Raw genomic sequence first — 20188 nt, forward strand, 5'->3', positions numbered from 1 at the left:
TTAGAGATGTTCAAGCATAATAAACCCGAGTTTTTGCGTCGGTATGTGACTATTGATAAAACATGAATTTAAAATTTCACTCCAAAATCCAATCGACATTCATCCGAGTGGACTGTATACGAAGAAGCCTGTCCAAAGTGTAGAAAAACGCAATCATCGGCTGGCAAGTATATGGCGGATGCGCATGGACTAATTTTTATTGAAAAACTTGAAAAAGGAAGAAACATCAATAGTGACAAAGCGTTCTTGGACCTCGGCTATAACCGCTTAAGCGGTGTCTACGGCACTAAAAGTTTGAAAAACATAGTACATATTATTGGACCATTTCAAGGACGAAATCGCCCAGAAACGGAGGCATTTAAATAAAAAGAAAGTGCTGCTCCACCACAACACACACACTCATATCGCTTTTTGTCAAAAGTCAGTGAAAACAATGGCAAAAATCTATAAATCGGGCTCCGAATTGTTTCCGCATCCACCATATTTTCCAGATCTTTTCAGCAGCAGATCTCAAAAGAATGCTCGCTGGAAATAAATTTTCGTCGTATGTATAAATCGCCGAAACGTAGGCCCATTTTGAAGCAAAGCACAAATCGTATAACAAAAATGATATCGCAAAGTTGAAGGGTCGCCATGATCTCAGACCAACCACTTTCGCTTCTTTTTCAGGCTGAAAAGGCTGCGTTGACGGGTCTGTTGTTAGAGCTTACGATATCAATATCATCCGCGTACTCTCTTAGCAATGTACTTTTAGAGTATACAATTCCACTGTGGTTCAGACTTGCGGCATGTAACACTTTTTCTAGCATTATATTGAAGAAGACGCACGAAACGAAATCATCCTGCCTAAATCCGAAAAGCTAAAACCTCGTCCAGTTAGGAACGGCTCAAAGAGGTCTTTGCCAATTCGGACGGAGCTTATAGTTATTCTCAACGTCATTATGCATAACCGTAAGAATTTCTCAGGGATACGCAGCACTTGAATCTCTTCAGGTTGCTTTTCGTCCCAAATGTGGCAATTTCGCATGTTTACATACTCATTGAGCCAGAAATGGCTACGCTATCAATTTAAGGTGTCGATGTAAAATGCGCCAAGATGTTCCATACGTCAGTTCGAGTTGCTGCGAACGCCGCTGAATCGGCTCTTCATGGTCGTCGTGTTCACTCTCAGCTGCGGCTATTATATTTTCTTCACTGCGCGCTGGACGTGGTCTATACGTTCGAATATTATCCAATAATGGATGCTGGGTCTCAATGTGAAGAGTGCGCTAAGGAGTCCGATTATGTTGACCATAAGTTTCGGCTCAAGCTATTGTTTTAGAAGACTGATCTATATCTGATTAAGAATTTTTTTGTCCACCAAAGTTTCATCCTCGATTTTCCCATAGGACTCAGCTCGACTTACTCTAAAAAGCCACATTTTAGCAACTCAACTCAAGACGCTTAAGCAATTGGTTGGAAATTATTGAGCTGCAGTACATAACTCTTACCACTACCGACATTTCATGAGCCTAGTTTGCTCTTGCCAGTTTTCTTTTTTAACTGCTGAGCGCTGCAAAACACAAATATGCCGAATTCACCGTTGTAATAGCCAATTATAAGGTAAGCCACTGCAGCCAAGTATTATATAAATACAATTTGAACTCAACACTTCGGTGAAGAAACCTTGCAGGCCAACTTATAGCCGACTTTTTTCACATTTTTGTGTGCAAAAGTATGCATACGAGTATAACATATAGTGAGTGTGTGTGGTAGCCGCAAAGAGGCCAGTCTTTGCGCGCAGATCAAAACCTGTCCGAAAACAAACAGACAAACAAACGAACAAGCGAATAAATAAACAAATGAACCATAAGAGCCAGGAGCCAAAATATGAAGGAAACCAGCAAGAACAAGTGCTATATAAATTGGTAAGTGAGTGTTGGTTGGTGTGCCGCGCTGAAAAGACAGTTAAAGTTGCGCGCCAATTCAGGGCAATAAATACTCATGCCACTACTAAAGCCATTTAAATATATTTATATATGCATATATTTGTATTTGTACTCATATGTGTATGTATGTGAACTCATATGTGCTTGTATGTGGGCATATGAGTGATAGCCGGTATAAGGCTATGCGCCTTACTCTGTGCTTGTGTTGGTAAAGGAAAAAAGGCACCCAAATGGAATGACGAAATGAATAGAAAGCTCAAGAGTTTTTATTGTCTAACCGCAACTAAGTATGACTTAACAAAAAAAGCTGTTTAGAGCCATTACCTTTTGATTCAAGTTTTTAGAAATCGCTAAAATAACCTTTTTCCTAGTCTGAGGTACCTAAAAACCTAGAAATAAAAACACTTTGTATTGCAAAAATGCCAAAAAATATATATTGGTGCCATCGAACTTGATCTCCAGATCCAGTTCAAAGATGGCTCAGATAGATCCATCATCAACAATTCAAACTGACTTGAGATATCCTTGAATTGTTGGTATCTGTTGGTATTAACCGAAACTGCATGCTCGAAGGTAAAATATGTATATATTTCCCGGTTTTTTGAGCTCAGCCTGAACTAAAATATTATCTCAAGCTTCCCTCTCAGAGATAAACAGATAGAGATAGATAGACAGATACTAATTGAAGTTGGCATCGCTATCGAAGGTCTATGTGCCCTCCCCTCTGTCAGAACGCCTCACATAGCCCAAGCACATTGATAAATTTCGGGTAAATGACTCCAAGGGCTTTAATCATTCGTCAGCCGACTGCTGTGCAGTATAGCATCTGGTGCTCGAAAGTTTCCGTCTGCATGTCGTAGAACCGACAGTCTGCAGAAGAGGCTAGGCCCACGTTGAATAAGTACTTATAGCAATGACCAGTGTAAAAATAGCCGGATTATGTTCCTCGGAAGGTTAGTTACCTTTCTAAACCTGCTGAGGTTGCAACTTAGCAACTTGAGCTTACGCTTGATTTGGAGTTGTTGCCAATACTTCTCCCTGCCGACTCTTTCCTCCTTGCGGAGCAATCGTCAGAGACCCTTATATACTATTTGAACGGAAAAGCAACTCGACAACATGGACTTGAATTAATTGTATCTGAAAGCTCTCAGAGTAACACCCCAAAAAGCCTTCAGTAAGCTGTATTTAAACTCATCCTTAGCTCTCCTATGCTATGCTGCTGAGAGCGAATTCCGTTGAGAGAGAAAATATTGACTTCACCCGGATACCCATTCATAGGATCGCTTTTCCTTTTCCGGAGATATAATCAAATCAAAAAGTGATTTCTGCAGATAACTGTAGTGAACTTCATTAAGAAATCTTCAAGCAAGGATGATTTACGGACTTAGTACTATTATTTCAAAATGAGACTAAGGTCTGGCTCACATATTTAGTTTCCAAATGGGTGGCAATTACAACAAAATGTGCATGTCTGACAATGATACTCCTAGTAGAGTCGCAGTTGTAGTTGTAGTAATACTAGTAGTAGTTGTAGTAGTACCAACACCGCTGTGCCAGCGTATATGTCTGCCAGCATATGTGCTAGCGAGCAGTATCGAAACTTGCCGGTTGGCTGCAGCCGTTTGGCGCCCACTTTTCATTGTGCCAATGCCACCATTAGCGTGGTCGATGCAAGGCAACGACAGGAATAGCGGTTCCATGGCGTTGTTGACGGCGGCGACAACGAGTTCAACGCGAATAATAGTTTATTAGCGGACACTTGTAACTGTGTGTATGTGTTTGTACGTGCATATGTGTTGGCTGTTGCATACCGTAAGGCGCTAACATGTTTTCACCAAAGTCCATTCATTCAGTACGTTGCTGACGGCTCAACGAAACGGTTTCGTATTTTGGAAGCGAACGCGTGAATAAAGAAAGTAAAAGAGTTTCGCTTTTCGGTGGAAATAATTTAGAATTCATTACCCTTTGTTGGCTAAATAACTGAGTGCAATTAGTAAATTTATGGAGCGCATTTGAAATGTTAGTGTGAAAAATTTGTGAATTTTTATAAAAGCGAAATTATGAATTTTACTCATTTTTTTAATGTTTTTAAGGCTTTATAAATATAACGGTAGACGTATAGAGCAAAATATGCATTTATTAGGAAATTTATTAAAGTAAAAGAAGATGCACGAAACAAATAGATTTATGTTAATAGAAATGAGGAGCAAAAATTAATTAGTTTTTGGAAAACTAAAAAAAAGAATAAACATTAATTATTAAATATACTACGATTTATAATATATAAAAAATTATATTTTTAAAATAGAAAAAATAGAGACTTTATAAAATTTAAGTATTCAGTGATTTTGACTATTAAAACAGCAATTAAATTAATTAAATGTGAAATAATAATTATAAAATTTATTAAAAAAAAAATAAAAAAATTAAAAATTAATTAAATTGGAAAACAAATTTTTATATCAAAATTAACAGATATGTAAATGTTATATAAAAAATTGGAATACATATAAAAAATAATAAAAAATATTGAATAAAAAATAAAAAAAAACTTAAACTTAAAAACTTAACTTAAAAATACATAAACTTACCAAAAAAAACTTTTGAACAAAAAAAATTAACCATAAACAATTTTTATAAAAATGTATAAAAAATTATTTTAAAAAATTTTTTTCTGAAAAAAAATATATTTGTAAAATTTTTTTCCAAATAATGAAATTGCTTACAATTTTGAAAAATCCACATTCGAAAACGGCATATTTGACGCCAACCAGCTTAATGAAATAGTTCAATATTTCAAAAATAAAAATTCGAAAAGTTTATACTTTAAAAATTTAAATTTTTCTTCGTTATTAAAAACTGAATTGTCTCAAAAAAATACATTTATTTATTAATAATTTGAATATTGAATTTTTTCGTAAACATAATATTTGAAAATTTTTTCAAAATATTAATATTCGAATAAACTTGAAAAAGTCACAAATTTGCTGTTTTAGGTAAATATAATAAATTTTGTAAAATATTTCCAAAATATTTAAATTGCTTAAAATTTTGAAAAATCAAATTTCGAAAACTGCATATTTGCAGCCGTCCAAGTTAATGAAATATCGAAAATTCTAAATTTTTTTTTTTCAAAAAATTATATTACTAATTTCAATATTTGAAACTTTTTGTAAACATTATATATGTATATGTTTGAAACTTTGGTATTCGAACGGACTTGAAAAAGTATCAACTTCTTTGTTAAAATTGGTAATTAGAATTTTCTGAAATTTTTTTAAAACTAAAAATTTTTTGTTAAAATTGGTTATTAAAATTTTCTCACATTTTTTAAAACTAAAAATTTTTTGTTAAAATTGGTAATTAGAATTTTCTGAAATTTTTTTAAAACTAAAAATTTTATTAAAAAATGTTTTTCAGAGTTCCTTAAAATCAAAAAATAAAAGTTCGAAAATTTAAATTTTTTTCTCAAAAAAAAAAATTTTTCTCAAAAAAAAAATTTCTAAAAAAAAAATTTCAAAATAAAATTGAAAATTTTTGTAAAACTTTAATATTTGAAAAAAAAATTGAAAAAGTCTCAAGTTTTTGTTAAAACTAGATATTAAAATTTTCTAAAATTTTTATATAAAATTTTAATATAAAAATTTTTTATAACTGAAAATTTTATTAAAAAATATTTTCCAGGGTTTCCTTAAATTAAATTAAAAAAAGTCCAAAGAAAATTTAATTAATTAATTTCTACTTGCTTGATGGCGACTTATTTTATTACAGAGTTATGTGCGCCTGAAAGTAGATTACTCGCTTTGAAAATCATGATTTAAATAGTTTTTAGTAACTTTTTGTCAAAAGTCCAGTAAATCACGATAACACATATTAAACTAATTGCCATCAAAGCAAATATCCACAAAAATTAACCAAAAACCAGAATGCTATTAACTATTTAATAGCACACACACGCTGATTTGCATATTTTTTGAAAGCATATTTCGCGTGGCACACAAATTCATTAACATTTAACGGTTTTCAACTTCCGTTGGTGATGCGGGCAGCCATGAACTGCATTCGCTATTAAAAATTTTAATGCCTAAAAATCCGTTTCGGCATTCATAAATGCCGTAAACATTTATAAAAGCGAGCGTGATAAAACCGTTTGCTGCTACGAACGTGTATTTCGCTTTATTATCAGCTCCCCAACGGCGATGGAAGCTATTTGCCGTCTGTCGGCTAATCAAAATTTAGCTTTGTAATGTTTTTCTTGCAGTTTCAGACGAAACACACACAAGCATAATGCCGTTTCACGTTAATCCTTTATACTTTTCACCATATGTACATATATTTGTTCATATGCATGTATGTGTGAGTGACTGTGGAAGGACGTATATAAGTATGTGTGTGTATGAGTTTCTGCGAATGCACTGTAATTGCATACGAGCCACACAAAAAGCTATAAAATCAATAGATGGCAATACTCGTGCTGGCGAAAAGAAATTAAACAATAACAAAAACAACAACAAAAACAATAACAAAACAACATTAAGCTAAATTATACATATCGAGATAATTAAATGATTAAGCAAACATGTGTACTTAGTATATTCATATGTGTATTCAAAGCATACAAAGACACGTCAACCTCCTGAGTATTTGTATATTTGTGGGTGTGTACGTATGTCTGTATAGTATGTTTGTTTACCTATGGTGTGCGAAAGCATACTGCTGTTTTATAAATACATACATATCTGCTGAAAAGAAACGCTAAGGTTAAGGCGAGCTGTTGACACTTTTCTTGGCTCGTTGGCAAATATTGAGTTTGTGGATTAAATTTTTTTAGAAAAAAAAAAAAAAATTGGATTACCAACATCTGAAAAAAAGTTCTAAAACTTTTTTTATAAAATTGAAATAAAATTGAAAATGTTAAAAAAATATGTAAAAAATTGAATTTTTTTTTTTCAATATTGAAATAAATAATAATTTGGTTTTTTAAGAAAAATATTTATAACTTTCGATTTTGTATTTTTTTAAGTATTAAAGTATATTTCATTAGGTTGGACGACTTTAAATATGCAGTTTTCTAATTTTGATTTTTCAAAAATTTTATACTGTTGCATTATTTTGAAAAAATTTTGTTTGTCTGTTTCCAACAAAGTGTGAACAATTGTGAGGCTTTTTCAAATTTAGTCAAATATTCAGATTTAAAAATGTTTTCGAATATTTTTATAACAAAAAAATTTCAAAATTTTAATTTTTAAAAATTTATTTTTTTTTTTAATTATAAATTCAAATTTGGGTAGTGAAATTGGTTTCAAGTTTTGAAAATATAAAGTTTTAGAAATAGTTATACTGGAAATTTCGAACTGTTTCAAATTCGAATTTCTACTTGCCTCAATTGTCAACTATTTCATTATTTCGAAAAACGTTTTAGAAAATTTTCGAAATTTTTTATGTTTATTTTTAAGAAAAATTTTGAATCTTATTAAAATTTATTCAGATATTCAAGTTTTAAACATTTTTTCAAATATTTTGATAACAAAAAATTTAAAAATTTGAGATTTTTTGTTTTTTATTTTGAAATTATAAATTCAAATTTGAACAATGGATATTTTTTAAAATTTTCAAATATAAAATTCCGAAATATTTGTTTTCGAAATTTTTAATACATAATTTCAGTACAATGCATTTTCGAAAAATTCTGTATTTTTAAAAAGTCTAATTGATAAATTCTAATTTGAAAATTGGAAAGTTTTAAAATTTTAAAATTAAAAAAAATAGCGTTTTCAAAAATTTTGTGTTCGAAATGTGAATAATTTCATAAATATGCAGTTTCGAATATTTTTGCAATTTCTAGTATTTGTGGATATATAGAAACTTGAAGAAAGCAAATGCATTTTTTGAAGACCCTATCGTAGATACAACCTTAAAATCATGAATTTCGATGAGTATATCAAAATTTATAGGACCTAGAAGAACATATTGCCTACATTTAAGCGCAGAGGTAAGATTATAACCGCCAAGGAAAACATATTGCCTACATTTAAGCGCATATTGAAAATTTAAAGGATTCTATATCAAGGCAAATATTTAAAAATCGTTTAAAGATCAATAAATCAACATAAAAAAATGCCTAAAAACATGCAAAGAAAACTCTTTCTTTCTACTAAAAAACCAAGCAGTGGTTATTAAGTTAAATTAAAATACTATATTTTGTTCCAAAACCAATCTATGGATGTTCTATATTAAAACATTGATTCCTCGAAACACATTGATGCTTAATATTTTATAGAATTTTGTCGCCATTAAAACTTAAGATCCCTGCAGAAAATGTCTTTCCTATCGCCATCCTTACGGCTAGAGAATCTGCCAAACGAACCCATTATGACACTCGATCATATACCGGAAGAGAAACGTTACAACAAAAACAATATTGTGGCCAAATGGTGTGCGCCGATAAATGGCAAAATGTATCGTATCGAATTGGAGCATGGAACCACCACGGGACGACGCATGATATGGGTTAACGGGAAGGTAAGTAAAACGAAGGTAAAATATATATTAGAAGCAGAGATGTCAAAAATAAAAACGGTAAACAAAAATCTTTAGAACAAAAAATTTCCGAACAAAATTGCATTAGCTAAAAATCAGTATTCTCAAATATTTAAAAAAAAGAGAAATAAAGCGCCCTCATTGGCTGAATTAAGGCGCAATGACTCTCTACAATGCTTATATTTTACTGAAAGCGAGAAAGAGCGTTTAACAAAAGAACAGCGCAACCCGTGCTTTCATAAAAGAGAGAATGGATTATGATTTTATACTAATTAAGGCCTTTACTTTCCCCACATATTTCCAGGAAGTCCTACGTCGTGACTGGATGTTCAAATTGGTGGGCGAAGATGCATTTTATATCGATCAGTCGCGTTGCATTATACGCGTCGATCCAGCACCAGGTTTCAGATACGAATATTCGCTCTACATCGATGGCAAACCGCACGAACAGTATACCGACGAGCTGACGAAGCATTATCGCTTGTGGTTGGTCAGCATAGAAGATAACGAATACCGCATAATGTTAGAATTGGATACACTCAACTTGTGTGTGAATGATCAATTGCGTGCAGAAACGGTGAGTATTCACTAACTCATGATTAAAGTTTTTTTTGCAAAAACAAATAATTTATTTGCACTCTTCAGGGTGAATTCGTCGATGGCGGCACGGACACCAAGTTTGCGGAGAATGGCAATGAGTTTGTGCTGCAAGCGCGTTCGAGTGGCAATAAATTGGATGGCTTGACGCACACTCTGCTGGCGAATGGTGAGGTGATACCTGAGGCTAAGATCATAGAAGTCATGCAGGAGCCTTTCTCGATTTTATCATCCACTTAATGCATGAGCGGTTTTTGAGAGGCCGCCGCTGTGAGTTGTTGTTTAAGTATAAATAAAGTGATGTGATAGCGTAGTGCTAGTTTTGTGCTAAAAATTTTATGAGTTTTAATGAAAATAAAGTGAATAAAATAAATGATAAAGGAATAGTCGAAATAAATAATGGAAGAAATGGAATTGGTGTTTTTGTTAATAATTGCTGAGCGCGATTTTTTATAAGGTTGAGTCCGAGAATAGTTTAACAAATCTGTCATGATTTAAGAACCTGTGCACCCACGTAATGGCTATCACTTTACGTCCGCCTAAGGTGGCAATTCGAAGTCCAATTGATGGTTTTTTGCCATCCTTATCTCCGACTTGAGACAAGATGCATTGTCTTGGAGAAACAGTACTCGATTTTTCTTCAAATACGGCCGTTTTTCGTCGATTTCATCCTTTAAATGATCTAATAACGCCATGTAGTAGTCGCACTTGACCATCCTTCCTATTTCAAGGTAGTAAATGAATTATTCCATGCGCATCACAAAATGCAGACGCCATAACCTTGTTAGCCGTCGGTTGCGTTTTTCAACGCTTTGGAGTAGGTTCATCGTGTGCAGTCCAACCGGATGACTGTGGATTAGACTTCGGAGTGAAATGATGTAGCCATATATCATCCATTGCCACATATCGACGCAAAACCTCGGGTTTATTAGACTGGTGAACCGAAGCAAATCCAGAAAAAGATGCAAATTCATTGCGAAGATCCTATTTAACAATTTGGTCCACAGTCTAAGGTTTGCTCTTTAAAATCTTTGTCTCTGCTTTTATAAGAACTAACTGTATAGAATCGCAACCGAGACCAAGAGTAAATATTCTGATTACTCTAATTTGCTTTGATTGATTTTTTTTTTTTATATTCAAAACTGCCTTAGTCAATCATCCTTGTATAATTCCCTACAAAGGCAGTCGCGTTCAAAATCCGTCAACAAATATCTAGATACCATAGTAGCATCATATAATCACACATCACTGATCACGGTGGCTCTCTGCACCGTGGGCAGGCACTTTCTTATATATGCATGGCGGCCGAGTGGAAAATTTTCATGTCACGTCAACAAATCACCAGCCGGCACGGTGCCTGGTTAGTGCTTAGGTGATGCTCACGCCGCGAGGTGAAGTGACTTAACAGTCATAATGTTATGGCTCGGGATGCTGGCTGTTAGCTGCCTCTATAAAAGTAAAGCAGACACCATACCTAGCCAGTGCTTAGGTGACGATCGCGCCGCAAAGTGATGTGATTGGAAAGTCACGAGTGACTTCAACGGTTGCTGGCTGCCAGCCAGCATATATAATTCAGTGTATATCGGAGATCTACTGTACAAAACAAGTTTTTCCTTAGCTAAGTTCATCTTTACACAGTCGTAAGTGTTCTTACTGAACACTGCCCAACACACATTCATCCACTAAGGCTAAAAATCTTGTCAGACGTCGTAGTTGTCACATTTTTGTGATGGAGTATGGAATGAAAACATCCAGGCACTTTATCCTTCATTGTCCAGCCTTCGCGAGACTGAGGTTGAAATAACTCCATAGTCTTACCTTCGATGAACTGGAAGACATATCCGAAACTGACATTGGTGATTTCAACAAACTTGTGATAGGTTCAAGTTGATTTGTAGAGGTTTTATAATCCGGTTTATAAAAATGCCTTGGGAAGTGCTGTTGAGGTAAAAATTAAGGTGAGAGGTCGATCCTAACAGGGATGAATCTTACTTGTACATCTTAGAACGCCGGTCTGTTCTGGTATCTTGAATGATGCCCTAAAGCTTTCTAAGCTTTGAGCTTTTCATGTAGTCGCTTTAAGTATGAAATTATAAAGCAAATATTCCAAACTTTTTTGAAGCTTTTAAAAATATGTTTTTCCACGATATGAAGACATTTTTTTAAAAGCTTAAACTGTAAAAGTTTTTTTTTCAAGATATAGTTTTTGAGAGCTTTCCAAAAATGTCTAACATATTGTATAAAGGTTTAATTTTTCAAAGAATCGGAGATTTTTTCAAATACTTCCATAAATAAACTTAACCTGTGAAATCGATCCAAACAGCTTTTTGATATTTTTAAATATTTTTCGTAATTTTTATTTTTGCTTAATTTATGTATGTAAGTATATATAATTAGTTCTCAACCTCGTTAGTTGTCTTTCATTATCATTTTAAATGTTTTTTTGCTTTCGCGTTTTCGCTTTCGTTTTTGTCTATGCCAAATTGAAAACTTCCTGTCAATACAAATAAAGACCTTCGCTATTTTGTTAATTATCTCCCTCGATATATATCTTTATCGTTTTGTTTTTGTATATTTAAGAATTGTATGCTTGAATGTTTATATAATTTTCGAAGTGTGTGTCTTGGTCTTTTAAGTATATCGTTAATCGTAGGTATATTGTATAATTTAATAATTTCTCCTTACTAATACAATAATAATAACACTATGTATATATATATTTAATAATAATAATAAAAAGAATAACGGTAACTAAAGATGAATATACGATCACATACAAAGATACGAGTTTGCTGTAATATACAGTTACATAGCTTTAAGTTAATTAAAATTCGAAGGCATGTTAGCAACGGACGAGTGAGTACATCAGGTAAATAGTGTGTGCAAAAAGTATGAGTATGAGAAATACGAACTTAGTAACACACATACATAGATATTTAAGGAGATGCTGTCGGTTTTGTTCGAAATAATTCGTTTTATTTTAGAACAGCAATGAAATTTCAATATTTTTGAAAATTATTTAAGGAAAAAAAATCTAATAATTTTGAAAATTATTTAAGAAAAAAAATCTAATAATTTTGAAAATTAATTCGGGAAAAAAACTGACAATTTTGAAAATTCATTTTCGAAACAAAATCATTGCTGTGTTGCTAAGCCTGGAAGCGGTGTGTTGGAATAACGCTACTACGATTTAAAACTGAAAAATCAGCGTTATTTTAAAAAACCCGTAAAATTTCGAATTTTGAAATCAAACTGCACATCTTTATAAATAACGTATGTATATGGAATAGTCAAAACTTTGAAAAATATTTAACACACTTGTTTACAAAATTCGAACCTCAAAATTTCATAGTATTCGTTAGTATTCGAAAATAAAAAAATTAAAAAAATTTCGAAAAGAAAATTTTTTCGAACAACCGGAATTTAGAAATACATTTCATCACTCGAAAAAATTCGAAAAGTTATATTTTCGAAAATAGAAATAGAAGTAATTTTTCCGAATAACCGAAAATAAAAATAGCTATTTTCGAAAACAAAAATTTCAATAATCGCAGTTTTTGAATAAAACTGCTGAACGCTTTTACAAAAACTTCGTTAAAAACTGAAAATAAAAGTATGTTTTTGAAAAAAAGTTGTCGGAAAAATAGTGTTCCAAAAAACTCAAAAAAAAAAATGCGAATAACCCGAATTTTAGAATTTTTTTTCTTATTAATTGAAAATTAATATTTTTTTTTTTTCGAAAATGAAAATAGAAAATTTCATGTAATCGGAAGTTTTGAATAAAGCAACTGTGTGCGGGTTTTTATATTCGAAATATGCAAAAAAAATGTTTGCTCCCACATTCGGTAATAACGGAAAACAAATAATTTTTTGAAAAATAAAATTTTTTAAATATTTTTCGAACACCCGAAATTTCAAAATTTGTACTCGTTAATAACTGAAACCAAAAATAACTTTTTTTTTAATAAAACAAAAAAATTTCGAGCACCTGAAATTAATATTCAAAAATAAAAAATAGATCAACCGGAAATATGCCAATTCTAAAGAATCTTACCTTTTTTGTGAAATCCTTTCATACCGCTTCAATTTTTATGTCAAAAAATCTGCAAGAGTTGTTTTAAAAACAGGTTTCGCAAGCCCAGTAGGAATTACTTCCAATTAATGGTTTTTGAAAAAACTTTAAAATTCCACTTTCGAAATTAATTGATTTGAAAATATTTTTTTTTTTTGTATTGAAAATTTATATACATCCATAAATCAAGTATTATTACAGAATTTTGTGTATACGTTTTTTATCACCCGTTTGATTCCTTACACACCGCTCCCTAATAGTCAAAGTCCGATTTTTTGTTTAATAAAATTACATTTTTTAATTTTAATACTATTTAGTTTTATAAACAAATATTTTTTTGTGCATAACAAATATTTAGTTTGCATGAGTTGAGACTCGGTATATAATTTTTTTTGTGTAACTTTTTAACTTAGCCTTAACTAAAACCGCATTTATGCAAGCCATATATGAGGGGTGTTACGTTTTTAAAATTATGATTTTTTTGAAGTTCGAATTTTTTTATTTAAATTTTTGGTTGAATTTAGAAATTTTAAAATTCAAAATTTTGTTTAATTTCGAAAGAATTTTAATTTCGAATTTTTTTTTTAGTTTCGAAAATAGTTTGAATTCTGAAATCTTTTAGTTCATAATTTTTTTTTTATGAAATTTTTTTTCGAATTTCGAATTTTCTTTTGTAGATCAAACTCAATTTGAATAAAGACAAATGTATTTTTATAAACTCTACAGCAACAAATTTTTACTAACCACAGTGTTAAAACCTTATTTAAAATAATTATTTTCGAAGTTAAAAAAAATTTAAATTTTAAATAAAAACAAACATCTTTAAAAGCACTTAACCATTATGTGGGGCCTAAAATTTCTTTGAGCTACGCATCTCCCCTATGTACATATGTATGTCTATGACTTGCATAAATGTGACATTATTACATTTCGATTTCACCTCCTTCCGCTGGCAAAAGTCTCAAATAATAATGCTGACAACTGGTGCTCACAAATTTCTCCATCCTGTAGGTAGTATGGTGCACACACAAACACATTGTTTAACAAAAACAAAAATAAAAACATACATGTATGTATGTATGTGAGTGTTGAAATTCACAGTTTACTTTTAACTATTTTCGGTTTTAGAATTATTTTTCGAACTTAATTATCGAGTTGTTAGCATAAGAGTATGTATGTAATTGTAATTATGTATTTTTTATGTCTTAGCTTAATCGAAACATTAAAAGTTGCCCTTGCACTGCGCACTAAACTTTGATTTCAAGTTTTGTTTATCATTAAGTTTTGTGATTTTTTTACTTTGTTCATCTTGTTTCTAGTAATAATAATAATAATAATGTTAAGGGTGTTGCTTCTTTTAGAATATTCATGTTTTATATTAATTTTACGCTTAAATCACTACTACTTAATTAAATTATATTCATAACATTGCATGTGTGGATGTAGTATGTGTGTATGTAATTTACGTGTAACATAATATTTCACAAAAATACTTTTTATTTGGGAGTGAAATTTAGATAAATATATAAAATAACACCGCTTTAAGTACAGTTGGAATGTTTTTTCGAAGTTCGAAATTTCGGAATGCTTTTCGAAGTTCGAAATTTTCGTTTTTTTTTGCAATAATTACATATACTTATGAGAATATAAATTTTTTTTAGAAAACGCACTTGTTTTTCGTTAGAATTGTTTAGAAACATATCTTTCGAATTTATCATTTCTAACTTTTAGCTCTCTGAAACAGATTTCGAACGTATAAACAAGAAAACACGATAACGGACATAAATTTTCAAGAATCTGCGCATGTGTACTGCTGAAAATCTGTAAATAATTTTAATTTGGTTGATTTACTGAGTACGAATTTCGGAAAATCGTTGGAAAAATAATGCATAAGAATAAATAAAATATTAACTCGAAAAAGGTGTTCAAAAATTGTTGAAAAATAAGACATAAAAATCAACAAAATTTTAACTCGAAAAAAGTGTTCGAAACATTTTCGAAATTTTAATAATGTTGGAAAAGTTAATTTTTGGAAAATAAGACATAAATAAAATTTCAGCACGAAAAAAGTTTTCGAAATATGTTCGAAATTTGACTAACGAAGTAAAAGTTTAAGATTGCTTGAATAGCTAATAAACTTAAAAAAAAATTGATTTTAATTCGGAAATAATGTTCGAAAGATATTCGAAATTTTCCTAACGAAGTAAAAGGTGATTTTATGCTTGTATGGTTGATAAACTTTTTAAGAGAAATAAAATTTCAGCACGAAAAAAGTGTTCGAAAGATTTTCGAAATTCGACTAACGAAATCCATTATATTTTTTCCGCCCAACCGTCTGCCGCTGTACACATGTGCATTATGTAATATTGCAACAAAAATTAAAAAAAATTATGAATAATATATTTGCGTTTTTTGAATTGTTTTAGAATTTACTTTCTGGCTTACATATTAATATTTAGTAATAATAGTAGTTTTGCTGTAGTCGTAGTTGTAGTACAATACATAGTTTTATTTAATTAATTTGTTTTTTTTTATTTTTCATTTATTTAGCAATAAATCTAGACTAAAGTACCATCGTATGTGTGTGTATATGTGAGTGAATGTGGTGTTTTAAAAAGTAAAATATTTTGAAAACTCTATTTTCACATAATTTTCATTACTCGCGCTAATTGTTTTCGTTTTTTTTTTCTTTTCTGTTTTAGTGTTGCACGCTTGCCGCCTATTCGCTACAAACATACAGTTCAATTGCAATTACATAATTACTTGGCATGCCTTAAATTAATTTTTTGTGTGTGTGTGTGAAATTTTTTTGAATTTATATGTGTATGTAAGTGGTGATTTATGTTAATTTACGCCAACATGCTTTGCTAAAATGTCACAATATTGTATTTAGTTGTTCGTTTTGCGTTTTTAATTAATTTTCTATTAATTTTTTCTTAATTTTTCTTAATTTTTTTAATTTTTTTTTTAATTATTTTTTAATTTTTCTTATTATTTCATTAATTTATGTTTTATGCTAATATTAAAAAACCTTTCAGTTGCGTCTTAACATTAACTGCCACTAACTCCGCATGCACACATAATTGTAACAGCTGGTTTTCTTACAAATTTCCTATTGACCACTTTATTTTTTTGTTTTTCTTTTTATTTTTGTTATTCAGCAGCTGCAACAACGTCAGTTTTTTACCTGTAGCATTTTTAATTTTTTCTTCATTTCATTTGTTTAGTTAGCAGGCATTGAAATTTCTCACTAGTTGGCAGCACTGTCCAATGTTTTCCTCAATTATGCATTAGCTCGCGTTATTTTAGGTTCAATTAAAGTTTGCTTACGAAAAATAGGGCTGAAATACACGCCAGCCTCTAAAATATATCAAAATTTCTATAGCGTTGCATACTTTTCAGCTGAAAGAAAAAAAAATCGACTAAATTTGCATCTTGCCGCCATAACTCTAATTTATGAGGCTGCAATCAGTCAAAACGGTTCGAAATTTCTAAACTGTTGCATACTTTTCAGATGAAAGAAGAAAAAATTAACACAGAGTTTCAAATTTACACGGTAGAACTACAATTCGACACGATGACTTTTTTTCTCGACTAAAAAAGTATTTTTCATTTTTATAGAATATTAAACATATTAGATTATTTAAAAACGCAGCCCTAACCTATTATAGAAAAAATTAAATCAAGTCTTTGTGATAAACTTTCGCATGCATAAAATTCCTACGAGCAGCTAAAACAACAAATAAACTTAATAATAATTACAGTTAAATTTTTTGGCATAAAAATTCACCATAAAATCATGGAAATTGAATAAAACTTGGCTTACTAAAAAACGGTAAATATCAATAAAAAAAAAAATTTCCATAGAAACAATATTTTCGAATAAATTTTTAATTTAATTTTTAAAATTTAAAATTCGCATCAGCCAAAAATCTAATTTTTGCATGACCAACCCTAAAAGTATGCAAAGGTTTTAAAAACATTTTAGGCGCAGTGAAAAATGTTGTTTGAAAACATTTTTTTCGACCAATGCATTGCTCCGTTTGATATTTTCGAATTTAATGCTTAGAACAACATATTATTTTAGTATCCTTATTTTCAAACTTCGTTTTTAACTTTCTTCTGGTAATAATAATTCAGTGGAAAAGTCTAAAAATATACAGATTTTTGAAAAATACACAGTAAAAGACTTCAGATTTGGAATCACTATTTCCGTCTAAAATTTTAAAATTACGAAACATGCATTATTTTAAAATTTTTGAATCTCTGTACTTAAAAAAATGTATTATTTTAGTATCAGACTTTGCTTGCATTTAAACAGCCTAAAACTATGCAACGTTTTATGTAACAAGAAATTTTCGAACTTAGTTTTTAACTTTCGTATTTTTTTGTACCGCAATAACTTTTCCGTAGGAAATCCTAAATATGGGTAAGATTTAAAAAATTGTTTTGCGTAGTAACAAAAATTTGGGGTCTGAAAACATTTGTTTCGAACATTTAATTTTTTTTCTTTAAAGTATCGAATTTCTGACTTAGAGCATTAAATTTTCAATTCCGAGCTTCGTATTTACTTTTTTCATGGAAAAATTTGCTTGCATGCAAAACCCTGAAAGTATGCATCGGTTTGGGTAACAAGAGAAATCTCAATAGTGTGAGGATAAAATCTTACTCTCGGCATTTGCTGCATTTTCCTTAAATAATTATTTTTCAATACGACAAAACATTTTTAAACTAAATTCGAAACAATTTGAAAATTTTCAAAACCACAAAAATAAAGCACCACCTAACAATTTAAAACAAAATTATTTCGAAAATTTTTTTTACTGTTTTTGAAAACTATGTAAAAATTATTTTTGAGCATCGCAAAACAATTTGAAATAAAATGCGAAACAATTTGGAAGCTTTTGAATTGTTTTTGAAAAATTGTGTTAAATAATTATTTTTCAACACCAAAAAATAAATTCGAAACATTTTGAAATGGTTTTTGGAAATTTGTTACGCTAGGCTTTTGCTGTTTTTTGCTTAAATAATTATTTTTCAACACCAAAAAACATTTTAAAATGAAATTCAAAACATTTCGAAAATTTTTGAATTGTTTTTGAAAATCTTCACAAACGGCTTTTGCTGTATTTTGGTTAAGTAGTTATTTTTCAACACCACAAAACATTTTAAATTCAATTTGAAACATTTTGAAAATTTTTCATTTTTTTTTTGAATTTTTATTATATTTTTTTTTAATTATTTAAAAAATTTCAAAAAATTTTTCAAAATGTTCCACACCATTAAACAGTTGCAACAAATTTCGAATGTATTTTTTCGAAAATTATTTTTAAAAAATTTTAAGTATTTTACTCTACAATTATTTACACTTTACTCTTAATTTTTCGAACCTAATGCTTGCTTTCTCTCTTTCTTCGTTAAAAGAACGCTAATGCACGTTTAATTATTCTTCAATGCCTTTCGAAAACTCCTAATTGCTGCCTGCCTTAAACTTACACACACACACGCAACAAAAACATATACAAATAGCTGTTGTTGTATATTCGTGTACGTAGTAGTAGTAATTGTGGTTGTTGTGGTTGCTGCGCTAGGCTTGTTGTTCATATGTGCTGTTAGTGTTTCATCCGCTCTAGCTGTTTTTGTTGTAATTTATTTCGTATTTTGTTTTTATTTTTCGTTTCTTACTTGCATCTTCAATGTTTACTTTCACTTTATGCTTGACATTATTGGTTTCTGATTTACTGTTTGCTTTTTTTATTATTTTTGTTTTCATTATTTTTTGTTTTTTTACTTTTTGTTTCTGCAATTTTCTTGTTTACTTTAATTTAATGGAAGGCAAAACATGTGCTGCAGTAGACTTTTATTATTATTGGAATTATGATTATGATTATTATTGTTACCGTTATGATGATTATTCTGACTATGATTGGGATTCTGATTTAGCGGCGGCATTTGTTGATGCTGCTGTTGGTGATGTTGTTGTAAATGTTGTTGTTGTTGCTGCTGCATGCGTATATTCGTTAGATTATTGTTAGCGGTTGTTGGTGGCGGTGCGTGCAATTGCAAAATACTTAAATCATCAGCTACTGAGTCATAATCACTGGAGTCCTCGCCATACAACTGCAATGAGAGCAAGGAGCATATGAGGAAATTTGAAAATAATTGTGGAAGATTTAAAATTTTGCGAAATTATAAAAGTATACACCTACACGCATATTATAGGGATGCAAATCACATGACTCGTGGTGTCAGACGCAATCCTCTAAGGACATCAGCAGCGGATTCACATACTCGAATCCTTCGAACTCCGATTGATCTATCTTGTCAATGACACGACTGCGTAGCGAAAGAAAAAAAATATATATTTAATATTAATAAAGGAATATAGCAACAAGTTAGATGACAAAAACAACATTTATGGCAATGAGTTGTGATTAAAAACTAAAAACAAAAACAAAACAATTCGACTTCCAACATCAAAACAGAGAATAAGCAAAAATATCCGATTTACACCCAAAAAACCAACAACAATTACGTGCTACTTACTCATCATCGGGCGTCAGCTGCACAGCTTCCTCTGTGAATTCGGGTGGGAAATTGGCTAGATCGCGGTCAGAGTCTAAGCGTGGTTTGAATGGTGGCGAAACTTGTTTGCGTTCGAGCTACAGTTGCGCACAACGCACGTTCGGCAATGGCAAATGCATTTAGGTGAGTGCCAATTAATGATGGATTGCATAGTTGTATGTGTGATGGATGGTTAAGACGATGTTTGGTAGTAGAAGAGATTGATATACGATGTGTGTAACACGTGACAGTTCCAATAGAGTTAGATGGTTTTGTGTGGCGCAGAAAGAAAGTCGTAGGCGGAAAAAAAGAAAATCAAATTAAAATAATTAGTGGCGAAATAAAATATAAACAAATAAGGTACAGTTTAGCAGCGAGTTGCGAGAAATTTCGAAAACTAGTCTGAATTGCATAAAATAACTGTTGGTTTGGAAACTATTTGAGTTCAAAACAAACATTGATGAAAATATTTTATAGTTCAGTCCAA

At 30.7% G+C, this 20188-nt stretch overlaps 2 protein-coding genes across 9 annotated transcripts in view; one reads left to right on the forward strand and one right to left on the reverse strand.

Annotated features, from left to right (window-relative positions):
- Window positions 1–3671: 3671 nt before the first annotated feature.
- LOC105228422 (fas apoptotic inhibitory molecule 1) lies at window positions 3672–9479 on the forward strand. Of its 4 annotated transcripts, none has more exons than XM_049453639.1 (4): window positions 3672–3689; window positions 8209–8450; window positions 8773–9045; window positions 9114–9479. In XM_049453639.1, the coding sequence occupies exons 2-4, from the start codon at window positions 8247–8249 to the stop codon at window positions 9303–9305; spliced, it is 669 nt and encodes a 222-aa protein (XP_049309596.1). In that variant the 5' UTR covers window positions 3672–3689; window positions 8209–8246; the 3' UTR covers window positions 9306–9479. The 4 variants fall into 4 exon arrangements, with proteins under 4 accessions (XP_049309596.1, XP_049309597.1, XP_049309595.1 ...); XM_049453640.1 differs by lacking the exon at window positions 3672–3689 and adding an exon at window positions 3761–3947 and having other exon boundaries at window positions 8244–8450; XM_049453638.1 differs by lacking the exon at window positions 3672–3689 and adding an exon at window positions 3762–3964.
- Window positions 9480–18794: 9315 nt separating this feature from the next.
- Window positions 18795–20188, reverse strand: part of LOC105228480 (atypical protein kinase C) — a 41113-nt gene continuing 39719 nt past the window's right edge. For 4 of the 5 annotated variants that reach the window (XM_049453613.1, XM_049453610.1, XM_049453612.1 and 1 more), the window contains 2 exons: window positions 19347–19473; window positions 18795–19257 (listed from right to left, as the gene is read on the reverse strand). In XM_049453613.1, coding sequence (XP_049309570.1) covers window positions 19386–19473 — 88 coding nt within the window. In that variant the 3' untranslated portion in view covers window positions 18795–19257; window positions 19347–19385. Of the gene's footprint in view, window positions 19258–19346; window positions 19474–19683; window positions 19800–20188 lie in introns of all 5 variants that reach the window. The other variant, XM_049453611.1, reaches the window with a different exon arrangement.

The sequence above is a fragment of the Bactrocera dorsalis genome, chromosome 3 (genome assembly GCF_023373825.1).
Source record: "Bactrocera dorsalis isolate Fly_Bdor chromosome 3, ASM2337382v1, whole genome shotgun sequence".
NCBI classification, from domain to species: Eukaryota; Metazoa; Arthropoda; class Insecta; order Diptera; family Tephritidae; genus Bactrocera; species Bactrocera dorsalis.